Below are 23,541 nucleotides of genomic sequence, written 5' to 3' on the forward strand. Positions count from 1 at the left end.
CAGCCTTTCCTGATGAAACACAGAGAAGGAGAACAGCATATCATTGTTGCACTTAATATATATCAGGATAATCAAAGAGATTGAGGTTCAAGGCCCAAAATAAATTTCAATAGTTTCATTTTTTCATTCGACACAAACCATGCTATCCATTGTGCAAATTAACCCTCATTAGTGCGGGTCCTGTTCTCTGTGGCTTCATGTCATTTTGGTCTTGGTTTTTGGGGATGTCACACAGCCTGTCCACGCTGACAAAATACAGTACAGGAGAGTTTAATTGGATCTACAGTCTTTGACATAAACAACACAAGATATAGAAATTGTTCCTTCATTTTAAAAGTTGGTTTAAAAGCCAGTTTATTTTGCTGTCTTAACTACAGTATGCAGAACTAACGAGGATCGTTCGCTGCACTGTATTATTTACATATCAGGACAGACGCCCAGCCCAGTTTGGGTGCAGTTTATCCTTCATATGCAAACACACATGCTAATCAACACACACACACACACTCTCTCTCACAGCAGTAATGTTTTAAACATCCTCATATAATCAGAGTCTACTGCACCCGTTGGGTTGAGTAAAAGTGGACGTTTAAACACTTAAATCAAACTTGGATCAGCCTGAGAATAAACAGGAAAACACAGTTGCATTTCTCCAGTCAAAACCCTTTATTTCCACAGTTTCCCACAAATCCATCTCTGTCCCCAGAGCTCCTAGAAAACATTCAGTTTTAGTATTAGATTGTACTTTTCTAGAGAAATTGTGAATGAGAGGCAGAGGCTTTATCCCAGAATGCAGTGCTCAGTGATGGGGCCATTGGTCTGACAGCAGACGGACTGGTGACACGACAGAAGAGCAAAGTCGTTCAGTAAAGTAATCCTGACAGGATCACTACTGTCAGAGATGATTGAGCATTAGCATACAGTTACTGACGGATAAGAGCAGCGGTAAACACGCTCAGCGCTAACAGAACAAACATTCATGTATTACAGATATCAGTAATGTTGTTAATATTACAACATAATTCAAGAGAAATGGCCGTCTGATTCGTAGAGGAGTATCAGAAGACTATGTAGGACAGGTGGAGCTGGGGATGGAGGAGGGTAATAATCAGAGATAAAGCTGACGATAGTCCTGAACAACACACGCGACTAACATGTCCTGCCAGAACTAAAATATTCGCTTGATATCTTACAGACTGAGGTTGTCATTCTTGTGTCGGCAAAAATAACGATTTTAGGGCTTAGAATCGCCAACCATCTCGTGATATAATACATGATATGATACACGTCATGTTTCAGTTGTGATTTAAACGGCACCAGATGCCCCTCGTCCTCCATAGCTCAGTAAAACAGATAGTGCCGCCATTAGTTAAGCCAATGGTGTGAGTTTGAGCTTATTCATAGTCTCTGCACATTAAACTGGGATAAGAGGGAGTATTTAAACATCCCACATTTGGAAGAGCTCAGGCAAGTCTCAGATTATGCATTCGCTACTCTTTCATCCCTGTGGCACTGTCAAATGTCATGCATTTGGGCTGCGTACATTGTTTTCTTTGTTAGCGTGACATTAAATACAGGAAAAAAGCTACTAATGTAATTATGTAGTTCTTTTAAAGCAATCTGTAAAGCGCACGAGGTTACATTACGGAGCGTCTGCAATCCTTCTTCATTTGAAGTCTATAGCACTCTCAAAGCATACGCATGAAGAGCATTTTTGCATATGTTGAGTTTTTAATATTTACCAAACCAGTGAGAGATCTATAAATGGTTCTCGGGGATATTTATGTGAGGGTTTGAAGTACACATGGAGATGGAATTATAACTTGCTCGTATAAAGGTATTTTATAATGTCTCTCTTCTCATAAGTTGATTTCAGCAGGATATACCAAGTTTTAATAAGACATCTATAAAAACTTTACTACTTTCGTTAACAGAATGTACATAGCATGTGAATAAATCCTTCTGGTCGAAATACTGTTTTTTGTTTGTTGGACAGTTTTTCAGCCATATTGCATATTAAGTGTCAGCTGTGGAAAGTGTGGCTGTTTTCACACTAGCTTCAGTTGTTTGGTCTGAACCCGAAACTGATTGTGCTATATATATATATATATATATATATATATATATATATATATATATATATATATATATATATATATATATATAACGATCAGTTTATGCCTTTTTTTAACATTTTTAGAGTACATTAATAAAGGTACACTATGTAACATTTTCTTGTTTAACTCTTTCTCCGCTTAGAAAAATTGACATAATTTTCCGGCTTTCCGTGTTTTCATTGTTATACGGTAGTGTAGATGCATATGTAATATAATGCAAACATCAACATTAAACAGCATATGAATCAGAACTGCCTAATGCCTGAGTGAGACGTCGACCCAGGACGAGCTGCGGGACTGTGAGGCTTTGAGAGTGTGGAGGGACTCGCTCTACTCGTCTGATTTGATCATCGCTCGGAGTACGATCCAGAATAACACTTTGATAAAAATGCAATTTTCTCAGCTTTTTGCTCAAAATTGAGCTTTTTGTGTTGAAGTGTTGATTAAAAAAGAATGCATGAAGCTAGAATAAAATGTGTGAAGGCAAAGGCTTTGTTCTTTCATTTTATATATTGCATGTCCAGATATTTATACAACAAAACATTCTGGGAGCCATGAAAGTTTTGTGAAAATGTTCAAAACTGGCAATTTGTTTTAGAAATGCTGGAGGGAAAGAGTTAAAATTAACAAAATGTAAATAAGTCAATACATTATCAGTCCTTCTTCAAAAACGTGTGTTTGTCTTTCCCTGATTCACTATGGTAAGCCTATTATAAGTCTTTAATAAGTATTTTAGACCTGTCGCGATGCTTTTCACACTCACTCGTCTCATCATATCTGTAAATAGAGTAAAGTTTCTCCGGCTTCTTTGATGTGTGCGTGTCTGGTGGGAGAGTGGCAGACGTTAGTTGAGTGTGTGTGTGTGTGTGTGTGTGTGTGTGTGTGTGTGTGTGTGTGTGTGTGTGTGTGTGTGTGTGTGTGTGTGTGTGAGTGTCAGAGGTTAGTTGAGTGTGTGTGTGTGTGTGTGTGTGTGTGTGTGTGTGTGTGTAAGTGTATGAGTGTGTGAGTGTCAGAGGTTAGCTGTCACAACGAGCGAGAAAGGTTGACATGGAGCCGCTAAATCTCAAATCACCTGTTTTAAACAAATGTGACCCGTCACAGAAACCAGGGACACAAGTCGGCAGCACAACTTTCGAGCAAAATGAGAAAGAAGAGTTTTTTTCAAAATTGGTGATTTTCAATTTTTTGCAGAATCTGTTAATTGAAATCACGAAGAAGCCTCTCCATGTTTGAGATAGCAGTATTGGTATATTTAAAAGCTTACATTTTGAGGTTGAAATCGGCTTGTTTTCGGAGATTCTAGCATGCAGTAGGGGCGTGGCGTGTCATTGTCTGTGTGTATATCCATACTGAATAACCCGGCGCTTTTGCCCCCGCCCTCCAAGTGAACCGCATGGCTACTTATTATGCTGTGCTCTGGCCAGCTCTCTCTGATATCAAAATTCAATGAAGATGGATGCCGCAAAGATTGTCGCAGACGAGATGAACCGTCTGGCAGTTACACCGAAAATGTTTTCGCCGCACTTCGTGGGCTCGGGAAACTGAACCGGAGGTATGGGTGCGGCGCGCGCGCCCTCAGTGCTTGAATACGGCGGCTCGGCTCGCTGACAGCGGTGGCTGGCTGTTTCATATGTGACGGAGAATCGAAATAGAGGATGCAGTTAAGACCTTTGCTGCTGCGATGAAGGCCTGCCGTGCGTGTTTCTGAAATGTAAGTTAAGCTTCATTTGCTCTTTAGTCGTTATTTAAGATGCTGAACCTGCTGATGATATAATGTGCTTGCGGACATTTCATTTGTGTGTGTATACGCACATAAGAAAGTGGTGTAAAGAGATTTGCAACAGTAATTTGAGGAGGTGAAATGTGATTATTTGGAAAATTGCAGAAATGACTGCTTAAAGAAAAATGCCAGCAGGCATTTGCCTCCTACATAAACTTTAATATTGTTGACATTTTGGGCACACGAGCGTTGCGCACTATTTGCGCTATATGTAGGCCTATGGCATATTGGTCTTTGTTTGTTGTTGCTGGTTTTGCGTTATATGTATATGGCATATTGGTCTTTGTGTGTTGTTCCTGGTTTTGCGTTATACTGTATGTATATGGCATATTGGTCTTTGTGTGTTGTTGCTGGTTTTGCGTTATATGTATATGGCATATTGGTCTTTATGTGTTGTTGCTGGTTTCGCGTTATATGCAGGCTATATGGCATTATTGGTCTTTGTGTGTTGTTGCTGGTACGTTGCAAATAGAGGGGCAGCACAATTGTTTTTCGCCTAGTGCGGCAGAAGTGCACTCATTCGAAGTGTAAAAAAAGCTGTAAAGCACATGGAGGAGCTTTACAGGGGGTATGGCTTATCTAAATGAGATGTAAATGAGCCCTATTGTCACCCCCAGCAGCAGAGACAGGTGAGAACTGCACAATCTTTAGAGGTCGTTTTCTCATCTTTGAGCTTTTTTAAGTGCCTACTTTAAAATGGCCACAACTTCTCCAAATATTATCAGATTTCCACATGTTACACATCGTTGGAAAGCTTGGATATTACACTCTCAGAATCTATGAATAACTCAAAATGCCCCAGAACCGACTTGTGTCCCTAGTTTCCGTGACTGGTCACAAATGCCGAACAGAGGAGAGTGTGTGTGTGTGTGTGTGTGTGTGTGTGTGTGTGTGTGTGTGTGTGTGTGTGTGTGTGTGTGTGTGTGTGTGTGTGTGTGTGTGTGTGTGTGTGTGTGTGTGTGTGTGTGTGTGTGTGTGTGTGTGTGTGTGAACAGGAGAGTCTGCTGGAGAAAAGAGAACAAGTAATTAAACAAGAATCAACATCAGATCGTGTGTGTGTGTGTGTGTGTGTGTGTGTGTGTGTGTGTGTGTGTGTGTGTGTGTGTGTGTGTGAACAGGAGAGTCTGCTGGAGAAAAGAGAAAAAGTAATTAAACAAGAATCAACATCAGATCGTGTGTGTGTGTGTGTGTGTGTGAACAGGAGAGTCTGCTGGAGAAAAGAGAACAAGTAATTAAACAAGAATCAACATCAGATCGTGTGTGTGTGTGTGTGTGTGTGTGTGTGTGAACAGGAGAGTCTGCTGGAGAAAAGAGAACAAGTAATTAAACAAGAATCAACATCAGATCGTGTGTGTGTGTTTGTGTGTGTGTGTGTGTGTGTGTGTGTGTGTGTGTGTGTGTGTGTGTGTGTGTGTGTTTGTGTGTGTGTGTGTGTGTGTGTGTGTGTGTGTGTGTGTGTGTGTGTGTGTGTGTGTGTGTGTGTGTGTGTGTGTGAACAGGAGAGTCTGCTGGAGAAAAGAGAACAAGTAATTAAACAAGAATCAACATCAGATCGTGTGTGTGTGTGTGTGTGTGTGTGTGTGAACAGGAGAGTCTGCTGGAGAAAAGAGAACAAGTAATTAAACAAGAATCAACATCAGATCGTGTGTGTGTGTGTGTGTGTGTACAGAGGAGAGTGACTTTAGGAGAACATGAACAGATAACTGAACTGATAAACCGTCATATATGTGTCTCTAAAACAGTTCACTGTGAAGATTATCTGTTGTGAAGATCATTTAATTACGGTTGTTGTGCTGTACATTTACATTTATTCATTTAGCTGACGCTTTTATCCAAAGCGACTTACAATTGCTAGATATGTCAGAGGTCACACGCCTCTGGAGCAACTAGGGGTTAAATGTCTTGCTCAGGGACACATTGGTGTCTCACAGTGGATTCGAACCCGGGTCTCTCACACCAAAGGCATGTGTCTTATCCACTGCGCCATCACCACCCCTTTAGTTTATTCTTAAGGAAGTATCGTGTCTATTATTGTGTAAAGCTACAGTATCATCTTCAGCTAGTCAGCTGGAGACCCTTTCATCTGAACTGGTCATATCTCTTCAGTAGTATAGTAGGATAATCATATCCATCCGCACAGAGCCGAAGCACAACCAAAACAATGTTCTTCCACAAAACGCATGCAGTTTTGTTTTTTAACCACTAGAGAGCTGAAAATTACAGTGTACCTTTTAAAAAAAACAGCATAATTATACAATAATACAGTAACAGTCTTTGTCCAATAAAAGCCTTCATAAAGGGACTCTAGAAATATAATGTTCACCCAAAGCATGAGTGGACGGCCTGCCGCTGTCACGCTCCTCTATCGGACTACATCTGCCCACTCGTCATTAGATGACTAGTTGAGTAGTGCAGACTGCTCATAAAAGTCTTCGGCTGCTTTTGCTCTGCTTTGCTGTCTCATGAGGCAAATATGAACTCAGATATTTCACATCAAATTCTGTCAAGACCAAGTTAAGTGAGCTATTCTATCAACATTGCTTTTATACTGCTCTACATTGTATATTTCTTTTAAACACTTTTAGGAGAAACATCTGCGATAAAATTGTTGGGAAAAACATTATGTGTGTGAAACTGTCCTTTCCCTGCAGTAGCATCATGTGTCAGCGGAGATTGCTGCGGCTTCACTAGCCATACAGTATGTGTTTACTGCTTATGTCAAGAGTTGTGTGAGGTGACATGCACCATCAGTCATCATGTTGACGGGTGTGTGTTCAACCCTGCGCCACAGACGCTGTCGGACAGACATGTGCAGGGCATCTGGCCTGGGAGTGTGAGGAGGAGAGTTACAGTGGAAGGTCAATGTTGATCCAGGTGCTCCTCAAAACAGCTTTTGACTCTGACAAATCAGCTTTATAAAGACTAAAGGACTTTGAGACAGTAATCTACTTAAACATCAGGTCCTCAGAATATTCTGCATCAGTCCTCTCAAATGCAGCCACAGGCTAAAGTGGTTTATATAGCTGTTTGCTCACACTCCAGGGTGCTTGAGATCATGTTTGGAGTGGCAGACACTGGAAAGCCTCAGATGCACCAAAACCAAAGACTGATCTCTGATTTGCCTCTGTCAGAGCTACTGCATCTACTGTAAACTCACTTTTCTATTGGTGTTTAAGGCGAGACACTACAGGTGAATAGGGTAATTTTTTTAGCTAGCAGATATCACCATGAAACTTTGCCAGTTGATTACCTACATTAAGATGAGAAAAAAATGTGTTACAAGTTTTCTGTAATTTAATGTTTAAATATGCATATGAGGCATTATCTAATTAAATATGCGCTAATTTGCATATATATATATATAAAAAAAACTAAATCTGAGTATTGGACAAAGCCAGGTTCAAAATTATTTTTTCATTGTGTTCACATATTAGATGGGGGAACAATTACAGAGGGATTTATGGAAATCTACTTTTGTTATCCTGTAAATCAGAATACACTGCTAATAGCCTTAAAAAAATGATTTTCGCCATGTTTTTTGGAATAAAATGTTATATAAATCAGGCTAGGAATAATATATTTACAAATCCCTCTGTAAATGTCTTCATAATATAACTATGTACAAGACTGGAAAGTTTGGTGTATAAAGGTGCTACTGAACTTGAGATTTCGGACTTGGAGAATGAGAGAAAAGTCATTTTGAGAAAACGTGCTTTAAAGATTTAGCATCAGCCAATGAGATTGCGCATTTAGAGTAAAATCCCCCCTTTTACTTTCACGATTGGTTGCTGATAAAAAGGAAATGACCATATTTGGATCTGGCAGTATTGTAGAGGAGAGAGAGAGCTTTCTAACGGTGTGTGTGATGACAGGTTGCAGATCGCGATCACGGAGCAGAAGGATGATTTATAACGACAACTTTTGATGAATTTATGAGAAATCTACAGATGCAAACAAAGTGTAGTAAAATAAAGGCCTAAATGTGTATTTCAGACTTTTTTTCACCACGAGTCTGAAAGAAGACATGTTATTGAAGACAAATATCCCAAAATCTCAAAATTGACCAGTGAAAAAAAAAAACGATGTTTTTGCCTGCCGTGCCTCGCCTTAACCACTGAAATCTCCAGCAATATACACTGATCAGTCTCAACACTAAAACCACCAGCCTAATATCGTGTAGATCCCCCTCGTGCCGCCAAAAAAGCACTGACCCGTCTAGGCATGGACTCCACAAGACCTCTGGACGTGTCTTCTGGTTTCTGGCACAAATACACTAGCTGCAGATCCTTTAAGACCTTCAGGTTGTGAGGTGGTGTTGGTCCAGCACATCCCAGAGATCTGGGGAATCTGGAGACCAGGGCAACACCTTGAACCCCTCAAACCGTTCCTGATCACTTTGTTCAGAGGGGCATGTGCATTATCCTGCTGAAACAGCCGCTTCATCCAGTTGTACATGTTGCAGGAGCTGTGGACGCTGGACGGGGGTCATCATGGGCTCTCAGATGCAGTCCAGCTATAGTACTTTAGCATGAGCTGCCTCACTATATTTCAAGCAAACATATTTCACTTATTGCTGTATTCCACACCGTGCGTCCACACTGCTGACACTGTGTGCATGAAGTAGACTTTGGCCACGAGAATACGGTTGCCAGAATGAGTATTTGAGTCCGGTTATGTTCACACGCAGTTCAGAAATGTATGGAGTGACAAACCACATTCTATAACTGAACTCAAACCTTTACATTTCCAGAACTCACAATCGTATTCTCAGAAAACCCGGACTGTGTGATCGGATCCGGACTGGATCACGTCATACAGTGCGAGAGCCGCTCTGCGCTGCAAACTTGTGTCTACCGTGTGTTGTGTTACAGCAACTCCCAGCGACAGAGATATGAGCTGTGTGTCGTCTGAAGGGTTAGAGTTAGACATTTACAAAACACGAGCAAAACTCTCAACTCCGTTTACATGTTATTTTCATTATTTTGATGATTCGCTAAGAAGTGTGGTTATTTTTACGGCCATTCGTCACATACCCCAATGCACAGCACAAATGATGAAGTCACATCCCAGTTTATAACTGCTCATTTACATCAATTCTATGGACTTTGCCGCTGAAACTGGTTTTGCCTTCACTGCCGTATTCAGATACTGAGCAGAGACTGTGCAGTGAGTTGTGTTGACGGAGTTCAACACACTGCATCCGTGTACGTCCGAGAACAGACACACTTTGGTCAGAGCGGTAATAATGCGATTATAGTTACTAGGACTATGAGCTTAATCGCATTAGTTTGATCAAAGTATTTTGTTAACGTGAGGTAAAGATTAATCACAATATTGCCAAAATCCCATTATAATCCCATTATGGGGGAGTATGTAAATGTACACATTGACAGGGTTAAAATGCATTAATTAAATTTCACTGTTTCAGTTCACCTGGTTAGATTTGAACCTATAAGTTTGGGGGTTAGAGCTGAGCTCTTTAACTCTAACACAGTTCTACCAGCAGATGATGGCAATAACACTGTCAGACTCTTCAGTAATTGGCTCTGCTTGTGATTGCAGGCCACGGCAGCGACTCGGAGAGCGACGCCCCCCAGAGGAAGATGCCGGACGTGCGCAAGGACGACATGCTGGTGCGGAGAACGTCCTACAGCGAGCCACGGATCGCCCTTCCTTTCAACCAGTACTTGCCCAACAAGACTAACCAGGGCACGTTCATGGCCGCGCCGGTGCGCCGCCCGCGTGCAGACCGGGACGACAGCTGCAACAGCTGGAGTAACACAACCTCACCTGTCGGAGGAGAGAGGCCTTTCAGGTAAGGCTGACACACTGGTATGTTGATAAAGCGGTTGGTTTACCAGTAGGAGTGTTGGACAATGACTCGCTCCTGAAATAAATATTCTGTTTGGGCTCCAAGAGTTTTTGAGACCTTTCCAGCTGGCATGTGTGAAGAGTAAAGGGGAATAACTCAAGACTACTTTAGTGTCAGTAGGTCAAAGGTCAGGCATTTGGTTAGATTCGAAAACCAGTTCTGAGAGCAACTTTTGCTTCTTTTTATAATTTTGGAACAAATCAGCACATCATTATTCTTTCTTACCATAGACATTAGTGATGTTATTAGTTATGATAGTCATGTTTGGCCTCACACAGTTAAATCTCTCTGTACCTGCACCGAAATCCTAACCCTCTGCGTGTTTATAAATAATACAATAAACAAATTAATAAATTAATTAATCAACCCTTATTTGCCCCATATCAGCTGCCAAGATATTTATAGTATGTGTTTCGAGATGGTCTGTCTTCTCTCGAGACACTGTTTGCCAAACTCCACATAGATCCTTTTACAGCATGAAAAACATGTAGTCAGTGTATCCGCCTGTAGTCAATCATTTAATCCCTTAAAACTCATCTTTGATCACCAAAATTACATATTTAAAAGTTTTTTCCTTGAAAAAAAATTCTTCATGCCTTAAAATATCTTGAATGTAACTCGACACCCTTGCCTCATTTAGTATGCGTGGTTCTATGAATATGCAAATGAGCCCCGCCTCCACTCACTCACTCACTCAGAGATCCACTCGTTGACGATCACACGTTGATCTGATTGGTTACAAGGTAGTTTGTGAAACTACACAAACACCAGCGATTTCAAACCGTGATTTTGAGACTGTCTTTGGTTCACTGCAGTTTTAAGAAGAAAATACTCAGCAATGCTGTCGACTTATGAACTTACACATTTACACATCGCCTTGCCGATAATGTTGATTATGCATCTGCAGTAACTCTCATGTGCTGAAGGAGTGCTAGAGATATGATTTATATCTGCAGTCTGGTCTTTTGCCTGAATGGTGATTAGATTCACAGTTTAGTATCGCTGCGCTGGATTTGAGAAACAGCCTCACCCGGGTCCTAATGCGGCGCTGTAGACATACTTGATAGACTAATACAATGAAAAGCAAAATAAACATAAAACATTAAGATACTTGTGTTTCTGAATAAATAAAGCAGCAATCGATGTCAGAAATCATGATATCTGATTTGATTTAAAGATCAGAAGCTATAGCTTTAAATAATTGTTTATATACAGTTTTATTAATTAATGTGTAATATTTTGTTCAAACGGATTATGAAAATATCTTGAATTCAAGAAGCCCTAAACGATTTTCTGAATTGTTACAGCTCTTTTGCAGTAGATCACCTACAAATATTAAATCCACAAATAAAATGTTAAGGTTACAACTGCATCTGTCTGAAAACAAATCAGCAGTGATTGATTTTATTACTATTATTGCTTCTAATATTTAAATGTACTTTCATTGTAAAAAATAATATAATAATGTTTTAGTTCTCAAAACTAATGGTTTAGTGAGTTTTCTCAAAACTAACCGAAATGAAAAATATGTTTTTAGAATCCCTGCACAGGAGAGAAAATATATCGGTATCGGGCAAAATTTGATATCGGCAAAAATACAATATCGTGCATCCCTAGTTTTTTCTTCTGTTGTATTTGTTTGCATTGGTTTTGCAGTGCAGATGTTTGAGAGAGTGCTTGATTTGATCCAGATGTGAGCATTCATTGACTCAGAGCTTCAGGCTGCTGTGCTGTGATCCAGAACAACCATCAGACTGACAGGATCAACACACACACTCCAATATACACTCGGATGCTTATTCACATCAGCTGAAAAAACAGCATGCTAATGTATCATTGATAATCTCCTGTAATTGTGTATTCTGTGTAATATGTGTGTGTGTTTTCAGTGCGGTTTATATCTCTGTCCTTATTTACCGTTTGCAATCGCAGATTAAGATGCTCGTATTTCTGTAGTATGCAGTTCATATACTGTGTATGTGAATATTCTGCATGCATAAAATACCCAAACCTACTGCATTTGTCAGAATGTGTGAGTACTGTATTTCTCAACGACACGTTTTACTTTTCATCTAAAGTGTGGTGATTTTTAACATCATCTGCACATTATTTACAGCTTATTGACTCTGATTTGGTGGTATATATTGCTGATAAATATTTTATGGCCCAAAAACGATAAATGGACCATTTTAAAAATGAAACTTGTGCTACAGTCTAATTATGTACAGTATGAAAAAATTATGTTTTGATGTATTTTAAAGGCTAGATCAAGGTTTTATAAAATGTAAACAGAACATGCAAGAGAAATGCGCATGCACAATTGAATCTAAATATCGACATACAATTTAATTAAAACATTTCTATTTGAAGAATATTTGTCAGTATACAGTAAAACGTGCTAGATCTCTGCCACTGTATATTGTCAATAAGTGGAAAACACACACAATGTAATTGTTTTTCTTTTCTTTTTTCTTTTCTTTTCGTCCCTCCTCTCTGTTGTATAACACTTTCCTCTTACATCCCCCTCTCCTGTCATGGCTTGCTCCTGGTTTGACGGTGTGTGTGTGTGTGTGTGTGTGTGTGTGTGTGTGTGTGTGTGTGTGTGTGTGTGTGTGTGTGTGTGTGTGTGTGTGTGTGTGTGTGTGTGTGTGTGTGTGTGTGGGTGTGTCACTGTTGTTGTGTGATTTAGTGTTAGTGAAAGCCTTTGGTCAGATGTGTCCTGTGTGGTAACAGGAAGTGATGTTCTCTGTGTAGAGTCTCAGATAGAGAGTGAGAACTCCAGAGCTTCTCCTCAGAACGACTCTTCCTCTAAAAACCCCGTGTCCATGAATCCACAACTCAGTGACCCTCAGGTCAGATCCCCCCTCCACCCCCCTGTTCACCCTCTCCATCACGAGCAGAGCCAATCAGAGGAGAGAGACGGACGGGACGCTTTCTGCCAAACTCCTCCAAACCCGCCGGATCCCCTTCAGAACGACTCTCTGACGTCCGTTAATCAGACTGCAGGAAATGACATCAGGTGCCCAGCGAGCCTTCACCAAAACACTCATGATCACGCATTCTACACATCTATCTATCTATCTATCTATCTATCTATCTATCTATCTATCTATCTATCTATCTATCTATCTATCTATCTATCTATCCACCCATCCATTCATCCACCAACCACAGATCCGTCTATCCATCCATCATCCCACCCAATAAAAATAGTTGTTGTAATGGTCCGATGGGATGCCTGATCTTATGTTCACTGTACTGTTTGACAACAAATGCAGCTTCTTTTACTTTGATGTCCTTTCAGAAGCCGTCTTTTTGCTCTGTCTGACCTCCAGACCTTGGGTCCGTCCTCCTTAGAGGAGTCTCGTATTGTTTTTGGGATCGGCACTAAAGGAAAAAATACTTTATTTATGTTCTTTTGCTCATATATTTGGAGCTTGCTTTTGGCTGCTGTTGTAGGATAGGCTGGGCGCTGAAGGGCCGTTTTTGGCAGATTTGCTCTGACTGTCAGGTGGAACCAGAGCCAGACGAGTTTGGGTTTCAGTCCCACGCCAGGCGTCTGCTGTTTATAATGTTTGGGCTTGATGTAGGCCAACATGAATGAACGTCACTGACACTCCAAGGAAAGCCTTTGAATCTGGTGGCTCAGATTGGCATGGCGGGCTAAGACAGGGTGGTCCTTACCACGGTAAACACTTCAGCAGACGATCTTCTGGCTTTAAAGCAGGTAGCTGAAAAATGAGCTCTTGTTGCAGAGTTAATATACCAAGTGTGCAGTAAAGACAAGCGAGCCTGTTTCATAAGAACAGATGGAATCGGGGGATGAATTGATTCAAACATGTGTGACTTTCTTCAGTGTAGCATAAAAGAAGATCAGTGGAAGTCAGTGGGCACCAAAACTGTTTAGTCACCAACATTCTTCAAAACATTTTCTTTTGTTTCATAGAAGAAATAAATTTACATGAGGATGAGTAAATGATGACCAAATCAGTTTTTGGAAAAGCACACAGGACAAAACAAGTGTCATGAATAACATGTTATAAAGAATGGATCTGCCACTGGATTCAGACCACACACATGTACAAACGACTACAGAAGACATTTAATAGCCAAAAACACTAAATACCTTTCATTTTATCTGAAAGAACTCATCATGAAAGTTGATCATCCTCAGCTACAGAATACAAAAGCAATCATTGGCAACATGCTTTTGTAATTCTCAAAAACTGATATATATATATATAGATAAACATTTGGAATCTGAATATTATTATCAGTACCTTTCATAATGACAACATCAGGTGTTCACAGCGGCCACAGAAACTAATAAACACACGGAGGAAAGGCTCTGAATGTCGCTCTGAGGACTTTCCCATTGTGTGTTGATGAAAACAGTCTCACAGAAGGAACAGGCGACCCGCCCGGAGGAAGACGGGGAATGTGCCGGTTTCCTGTGTTGGGCCATGAGCTGAGCTGAACTGAACTGAACTCAGCACTGCCGCCCAACAGGAAATTAAAAGTGCTGCTTTACATTGAGGCTAAAGGGCTTTTAGAAACTAAAACGTATTCACCTTGAAGTCTGATGAATTCCTTAATATTCCAGTAATATAATGCGCTAGAAACTGCTCTTCCAAACAACAGTAACATGTATGGGAAGTTTAAAGCAGCACTATGTCGTTTTTACGGTTTTTGCTCTCGGGGTCCCCCTACAGTCTTCATCCCAGGTACATTGGCATATATTTCAGCATGTCATATGAATATAATTTCATGGGTTTTTGTCTTTTTTTTCAAACGTCAAAAGATCACGCAACTCACGTTTACAAGCCAGCGTCATTATAGTAGATTGGGTACTGTTTTACATAACGGATATGCTAATTCAATTCAATGCTTGTGTGGTAGGTAATAGCCATATATCGTCAATATTATAATATCAAGCTACCATAGATGAATCTTCAAATTTGAAAAATCGATTTGCATTATAGTCTGAGGCAAGACACTTTCACCAGAAAAATAAATAAACAAACTTGACTATCATGAAGATAAATGGAGGACCAGATAGATCCCGTAACATGGCCAGGCAGACAACAAATTCGAAAAAATAGAGATAGTATGCAAGCAATATATTTACTAGTCCAACAGTAAATATAGTCCAAACCTTTGCCTTCTTCCTTTTAGTTGCTGCCTCGGCCATGACAACAACATACTGACGGCAATGAAACGCTAGTTGGGCTCTCACGTCAGAATCTGAGGAAGTGGGGGAAGTGTCATATGCCGTATAGCAGTCGAATATTGTAGTTTTTTTTTTGTGATCGGGTTCCTACCCGAAACCCGAAGTTACGTAGTGCCAGTAAAAGCGATACAGACACTGTCAGGCTACGGCAGACGTATCATTCAACCTATTGTAAGTCGATGTACCATCTCAAGGATCTTGGAAATATATTATGAAGGTTGAAAAACTAAATAGTGCTGCTTTAATATGCAGAGTAAACAGAAGACATCAAAGTTTGATCATCCAAAAACTGTCTCAGTGGTGTTTTACAGCTTCACTTCAGACTGCGTTTCCTGAAAGCATCGTTAGCAAACTATGGTTCTGACGTAAACATAGTTCAACGATTCTGTGTTTCCTGAAACCACAGGTCAAACGAACATTTGCAAACAGCATCAAAAGTTTGAACTACAGCTCACGACTTCTGGTTAGAAGCACAGTTTCTCGTTAGCATTACTACAAGGACCTGAAATACTGGAAAGCCTTTGCTGCACGATTCGCTACCTAGCAAGGGAGGATCGAAGTCTAAGCAGTGTTGACAGTCTTTAACATCATAGATACAATTATACTGTACATTTGGTGGAGAGGAACAACATAAATCTGCAGCTGATATTCATAAAGTATAAGATCTGTTTAGATTAAAAGTTTTCCACCTGAAATCATTGATATTTTTACTTTGGCCCATTTCAGTAAAACTAGTATGCAAATATTTGGCTTATTTATTTTTACTATTCGAAAGCTGTAAGAATTGAGTTTTTGACAGAAAAGTGTGCTTGCGCTTATGTTTATATTTCTCAGAGGATTTTTGTAATATGATCTGGAAAGATTACATGGTTTCACAACCAGAAAATTAATCAGATCTGTGCCAATTTAAACAGCATGACACAATGTAAAGGTAAAGCAGTTTGTTGACAGAACCTGAGCCAGAGATTCTCTGGAAGCGCAGCTGGATGTTTTCCGGCAGTCGTGTGTGTCTGTTGTGTCGTGTGTGTGTGTGTGTGTGTGTTTGTGACTGGTGTTCAGTGCTGAGATCTGGCATTAAGGATGAGGGTGAGCAGGCATGGCATCTGTGTGAGAGTCACTGATCAGTGTCCATCTCATAAGAGCTGTGGATTAACTTAAAGAGCTGTACAGTATGTAGAGTTCAGAGGCCCTTGTTATTAGCGACACCAGTGGCCGTTCAGGGAACTGCAGCACAAGAGACTGAATGTGGCAATGCGAGACTAAGATTTGAATGAATCCTTTTTCCTGAAGACTGTATAAACATTAGTTTCATGTGCCCTTGTAAATGTCACATCTTTTGATTTTCCCATTGCAGAAGAATTTTTTTTTTCTCAACCAAAAAAAAAACCCTCTCGGGTTAGGACTGTATTCCTTGTTCCCTGAAAAGGGAACGAGACACTGCATCGATGATGACACTATGGGGAATGCCTCTTACCGTAGCGCGTCTGAAGTATCATTGAAACGAATCCAATCCTATTGCCGTTGTGTGATGATGTAGTGTGTGAGGGCATACACAACAGGGTTAGCTTTGCGATGAAGCAAGTCGCTCCCAGGCAGGAGAAGGCGTGTCAAAGGGACGCAGTGTCTTGTTCCCTTCTAAGGGAACAAGGGTTACACAGGGTTCGTACAAGGTCCTTAAAGTGCTTGAAGTACTTGAATTTGACTTTTTGAAATTTAAGTCCTGGAAAACCCTTGAAAACAGCCATATTTTTGAAGAGGTACTTGAAAAGTGCTTGAATTATTAAAAATAAGGATGCACCGAAACCGAGCTCATGTACTCCTAAAAATGCTCGTAAAAATGTTCCGATACCAACAACCGATAGGCCCAGGCAGCGTGTGTACAGTAAAGGCTGATTTATACTACTGCGTCGGACCTACGCCGGAGCCTCTACAGCCTGTTTTATGCTTCTGCGTCGAATCGACGGCGTACCCCCGCAGACCCCTCTGCGTCGCCGCGAACCCCTCCGCCGTAGCTCGACGTGCACCTCCAAAAAATTGTAACTACGCGTTGAGGCGACGCAGACCACAAGGGCTGTGATTGGTCCGATGCACCGCGATGCAACTCAACCTAACGCAGAACCATAAAACGGCCACGACGCCGTAGGAGTGATTGCGTAGCTTCGCCGTGGAGTTGACGCAGAAGCATAATGAGGCCTTACGCCGTTGACTACGCTTTGGGAGCATGAAGAGGGAGCATGTGAAACCCGAGGAAGCGGTTTGAGCAGACCAATCACAGCGCTTGCGTCCGTGTAGAATTAATGCGTTGTTACATTTTTGGAGAGGTGCACGTCAAGGTACGCCGAAGGGTACGCGCGCTACGCACAGCCTACGGCGTAGCTACGGCGTAAGTTCGACGCAGAATTATAAATTGGGCTTAACAGCTGTGGTGCGGGAGCTGATCAGAGGAAACCGCGCAGTGGATTGAGCGCGCAGCGGCACAGACACGCGAGCTGGTCGAGCACATCCCTTTAAAATACATCAGTGGAAGGTTTGTAGTTCAGTCGGATGTCAATGGCAAAGAAAATAAAACAAGGCATGTAACTTATTATTAACGTTAACTGACGAGAGAGCGCCCAGTTCTGTTGAATGCTCTTGATTGCTGATCGTTCACTCAGCGCGTGTTATTTGGATGAAAACTAAATCGTATATGTAAGTAAAGTAAAACATGAACTGTTACCTGATTTATGTAGGTATAACGAGTGATTCCCTACATTATTACTGGACGTTTGCAGTCAAGAAGTTCCATGAACGCAAACATCAGCGCGCGCCGCAAACCAGCGTCTCCGCGAGCGAATACTGAATTAAATTGTCTTTCACGTCTTGCGCTTGTACGGACGAATTCACACAAAATTATGTAAGAACGCTCATCTTGGCGAGTATCCTAGTAAACATAGTCAGTTATATCTCAAGTGAAGTAGCCATGTTCAGATGGGGTCCGTGCGTTCGGTCATAAAGGGGCAGTTTAACAAACCCACTGCTGTTTTAATGTTAATCAAACAATGGACAAATAAATGACTCACTGCTCTTGACCAAATAGGCTACCCTTTTCAACTTTACAAAAATATCCATCTAAATTTAAATTTATTCAGTAGTGAATATGCTATTTTTTCACATTTGATTACTTTATTCAAATTTCTGTACCTGTTAGATCTACCTGAAAAACTCTAAAAACACTGTTTATTTAATTTGTAGCCTTTCTTTGTTCTTTTGTATTTATTTGTAAGTTAATTATTCGTTCTTATTTAGTTGCTGACTGCTTACCTTAATAATTTTTAAAATTCACATTAATTAGGCTGGCAGTTTTTGTTGTAGTATCAAAATTGGATTAAATAATTGATATTTCACTGGTGTCTAAACATTTGTACCACTGACCCAATCCTCAGCACTGACCATTCTGGAGCTGCTCTAGTGTAAAAATGTGCTGTGCTATTCAATGAAAGATAAAATATGATAGAGCAATAGAATGTACAGTAACAGAAGCTCATACAATGTATTTTAGCAGGCTTAATTAAGCATGAAAATAATTGAAAGAAATATATATTTGATTAACAAATTAAGCCAACTATAACTAATATGATTTATATTGTCTTGGTTTTTCTACAAATACATTTAAAAATTACAAATGCAGTGAAAATTCAGGGATCGGTTACGGTATCGGTATCTCGTTCTGCAAAAAGTGGAAACTGCATCACTAGGGTGCATCCCTAATTCAAAATATTATGATTTTTTTTTTTTTTTTAAATACAATTGTTTCACACTAAATCAACACTGCAGCCTGTCTGAGATATAGAGCTATTTCTCATGTCATGAGCATGATATTAAGTATATGATAAGTATATAATACAACTTTCATTCTTCAGGTCAATCATATATATTAATTGGGGAAAAATCAGTTTCAATATACTTTCAATGGTTAAGGGGATTTCACATGCCTGGCAGCGCTGGTCAATGGATTGACCTCTATGAAGTAAAACATAAGATACCATATATATTTAATTTGAGTAAAAAAAATAAAGATATTTGATAAGCTTTATTAAAAAAAAAAAGTAAAGATAATGTTTGATAAGTGCGGATTGAAGTCCTTGAAATTCAAAAAAGTAGTGCTTGAAAAGTCCTTGAAAGTCCTGGAATTTCATTTGACAGAGTCTGTACGAACTCTGGTTACAGTCGTAACCCAGAACACTCCGTTCGAGGGAACTTGCACTGCGTCGACCCACTATGTCACAATGAAGCCTGCCTGTCCTAGTGTGAAGCTGTCCCAGGCACAACTTAGGAAGAGAGCACTCGTGTGCTGTGTGTAGAGGGGAGGTCCACTGAGAAAACCTCTGAATATAGATGTTAAGTGCTCTGACAGGCAGAGCAGATGAAGTCTCTCATCATCCGCCGTTACATGAGGTGGGGGATGAAAAGCCTGTAGAACCGTAGACCTCACCGTATTGGAAGGCACCTTAGGAACATAGGCAAGTGTGCAAGATGGGGTGCAAGATGGCCTTAATTCTCCCGTGGAGCAAACTCCAGGCACTGCGGAGATATGGAGAGCGTCTGGAGATCTCCTACTCTCTTAAGAGAAGTAATGGCGAGGAGAAAGGTCAGCCGAATCCAGATGTTCAAAGGGGGCCTCAACCAGCCCTTCGAGAACCACTGCCAGATCCCATGTGGGGACTCTGGTCAGGGTCACAGGTCTCATCCTCCAGGCACTTCGAAGGAACCGTACGATCAGCTGAGGTCTTCCCAAAGGCCCATCAACTTAGATGAGTGTGGAAAGCCGCAATGGCAGCCACGTACACCTAAAGTGTGGACGAGGTAAGACCAGCAGAGAAGCGATCTTGGAGGAACTCCACAACTGAAGCCACCATCTACATTTCCCTCAACAGGACATCTGCCCCCCAATTCTGGTCCCCTGGGACATACATTGCTCTGAGAGACAACAGTTTCCAGGATCTGATGCGCCAGTCTGGAGAGAGGGCGTGACCTCAGTACCCCCCCCCCCCCTGATGGTTTAAATAGGACACCACTGATGTCAGTTCTTCCAAAAACCTGGTGACCTTTGAGGTCTGGGAGGAAGCTCCTCTGAGCCCGGAAGACCGCTAACATCTCTAGGCAATTTATGTACCAAGTTACCTCTAGTAAAGCGGCCGTCCATGACCGCGCCCCAGCCCGTGAGGCATCTGTCGAAGCGGCTTTCTGGCGACATGGAGCTCCAAGCACTGGACTTTGGGACAGAAATCAAGTTTTTTTCCACACTGATAGGGAACGAGGGCATCCGCGCTTAACCCTTATCATGCCGAATGGATTCCCCCTCTGGGAAAACCCCTTGGTTTTTAACCACCACTGTAGGGCCCTCATGTGCAGCAGGCCAAAATATATCACGTTGGACGCAGCTGCCATGAGCCCTAACAGTCTCTGAAACTGTAAAATGAAGTAGCGGTTGTAAAACCCAGATGCCCTGTCTGGTGGAGGAACACGTTCTATGGTCAAAAGGGAGTGAACATCCTGTTCCTACACCCGACCCTGCTCTGGGTCGACTGCAGTCCAGACCACCGCGTTGAGCTTTGGTGGGAGGACCTCAAACCTTAGCCTGTACCCTATTTCTACAGTGCCCAGGAGCCATGGAGATACATGGGGGAGACATCGCCATGCGCCTCGGGGCTGGTGTCGGGTGTTTTTCGAGCGCCGCTCTCGATACTCTGAAGTGGAAAACTGGCAGGGAATAATCGAAAACGTTGTGAACACTGCCTGGCCGCAAACCTTCGGGGCCATTCGCTGAAAATCGATGTGTCCCGAAGCGCTTAACGGCGGGTAACAAACATCGATTTCCTGAGGGCTCCACAGAGGAGCAAGCTGCTCATAATTCACTCAGGAGCCCATGCATGCTCTGCCCTCTTAGTCATATGATTATTTCACCTTTAACGCAGTCATAATCACCAGACAAGTGAAACACAGTCTGAATAAAAAGCTGAATTAAAATATCTAACTTCCCAAAGCCAGATAATATTAATTTATTTATTTAACCTGTCTCGTAATCTACATGCTGCCTCGGCAACCTGAGATTCGAGCCGTTCATAATAATTATGGCTTTCTTCCTTCGAGAAGAAAGTCAATAGGTGGGAGGCTGAAACACCCAAAAGCGTAAGTCTTTTCTTTTTTTTTTCTTTTTTTGCTGTACGCGTCGAAATATTTCTCAATGAACATAGCCAGCACCCTGAAGAGCCTACTGTTCCTGCCTCGCATCCAAACAGTATCACACACCGATCGTGTGTGTCACCTCCCGAAGTTTTAACGCGGGCAGGAAGACACACGCTTTCAGCTGTCAGCGAGTTCCTAAGGGACAAACAACACCAAACAGACAGATCACACAACAGAGAGCGCTTGCTGGAGAGCGAAAGCTAACGCTGTTGGCCCTTTGTAGCTTCCGTGTATGCCGTCACACACTACATCATCACGCAACGACAATAGCATTGGATTAGTTTCATTCATACTTCAAACGCGCTACACTAAGAGGCGTTCCCCATAATGTCGTCATCAACGCAGTGCGAGTTTCCTTGAAAGTGAACAAAACAAACAAAACCAAATCTTACAGGCCCCAAATTGCAGTCTTTTAATAATTTTTCTTTGTAACTGCATTTGTAGTGGGATCCCTGCTGAAAATGCAGGACGGGTTAAAGAAGAGCAGACCTGTAGGATTCAATGGCTTTTACTGCTTGTGGCTTTATCTCGTCACGTGGGGAGGACAAGTTGTCCTGATGTCCAGTGTGTTTACCTATACTGACTGACAGCGTTAAGAGAGAGCAAACAGGAAATTCACTAAAGATGTTGTACTGTATGTCCGGTTGTGAATGTGACATGAGAAATATGAAAACATAAGAGAAATAAATCTTAGTTAAATCATCAGTTATGGCCTAACGAAATAGTTCAGTTTAGCAGAGCAACCAAAGGCAAGTGGTGACTCGTGGTAAAATCTCTCCTTGTTTTGTTTTTGACTCTTCAAACCCATGACGTTATTTTGATTAGATTATCCAGTGTTTGGATCAGGAAACTTTACTCGTACTTGCCTACTTTACAGTCTCTAGTGCTCAGGGCTACATATAATCAGTTTATTATTTTAATATATTTTAAAATGCTAATTATTCCTGTGATGCCAAAGATGATTTTTAATGATTGTCAGTTTTCAGTGTTAACTAGCTTACTTAAAATTAAAATCTGATACATTTTATTTTTCAGGATTCTTTGATGAACGTTCAAAAGAACAGCTTTTATTTGAAATATAATCTTTTTTCTAAACTTTTGATAAATTTAATGCATCCTTGATTAATAAAAGTATTATCTTTTTCCAAAAATAAAGAATTGTACTGCCCAAACTTTGAATGATAGTGTATATTATATTAAAATAGTTGAAATAAGGCCGGTCTCCTTGAGCGATTGAAAACACACCCACAAAATGTCCACTCTTTTAACAGTAATAATTACTAATCATTTAACATGCTTAACATATAAACGAATTAGAATGTACAGTTCTGCTTTATACAAAAACTCTTTCAAATATGTGATGCCACTAACCGTACAAACGTTGAAGAAATCGATTTTATCTATTGGTTCGCCCGTCGCCTCTCAACACACTGTGAGCCATTCAGACGAGAGTGTTTGTGGATCTTTGAGTTTATTTCGAGTCCTGAAGTGTTTTGTATGAAACAAAAGGTTTATCTCCAACATTATCTCTCAAACCGACAGAGTTCCAGCCCAACTTCAGCTTGAGTTTTGTTTTCAGTGGAGTCTCTCTGTTTCCTTTGGTCTCTTCTGCTGGACGGATTCACAGCCATATATACATTTATGAGGAATACTTCAGGCTTTATAATTGGTTTGTTTTATGGGTGGCCTGTATTTTCAGTGTCTGTGTGTTTCTTGTGGCGGGACCGCAAGCCACACTTTCACTGACACACATCCAGCGCTTTTCTCTCTCTCTTTCATGCTCTCCTCTTCTATAAGAATCTTTTTTACTTTTTGATAAGTGCAATAAGTGGTGAATTTGATGAGGCTATGAAAATGGCTTAGACATTCCCCATGGTATTGGGGTTAGTTAGATAAACACTGAAATTAAAATAAGACTGTTTTATCATGCGCTCTTCTGTCTATAAATGGGTGTTTTACATGGATATGGTCCTTTCAACACGATACCAGCCAAAGTCCACTCAGCATGTAAGCCGACTGAACACGTATGGAGGATTGTATGGTAACTTCTACAAACCAGCAGAGAAAATGTGTAATAAATGTTTTGGCACCTTACCATAATTTTTCAATTATAATCTAAGAGCTTAATATTTTGTTTAATTTTTTAATCATTACTGTGGAGAAGCCAAAGGCATCAGCCAAAAAAACAAGTTTATGGGCTTTCTATGAAGTACTTATAGTGCTTGAAGTCTATGAAGTACCCGTGCTTATAATGAATTATAGCTCCATTTATACTTATTTATAAGTGTTACTATTCTATGAATATTTTTATAAAGAC

General features: G+C 40.8%; 1 protein-coding gene across 1 annotated transcript in view; it reads left to right on the forward strand.

Moving 5' to 3' along the window:
* Nucleotides 1-23,541, forward strand: part of LOC143744090 (LIM and calponin homology domains-containing protein 1-like) — a gene marked incomplete at its 5' end in the record, with an annotated part of 64,054 nt that overhangs the window by 33,126 nt on the left and 7,387 nt on the right. Inside the window, 2 exons of the mRNA XM_077235481.1 lie at nucleotides 9,460-9,712; nucleotides 12,459-12,788. Of these exons, the coding sequence (XP_077091596.1) occupies nucleotides 9,460-9,712; nucleotides 12,459-12,788 (583 nt within the window). The remainder of the gene's footprint in view (nucleotides 1-9,459; nucleotides 9,713-12,458; nucleotides 12,789-23,541) is intronic.

The sequence above is a fragment of the Siphateles boraxobius genome, unplaced genomic scaffold (assembly GCF_051911475.1).
Source record: "Siphateles boraxobius isolate OS27281-9 unplaced genomic scaffold, OSU_SipBor_1 194, whole genome shotgun sequence".
Lineage (NCBI taxonomy): Eukaryota > Metazoa > Chordata > Actinopteri > Cypriniformes > Leuciscidae > Siphateles > Siphateles boraxobius.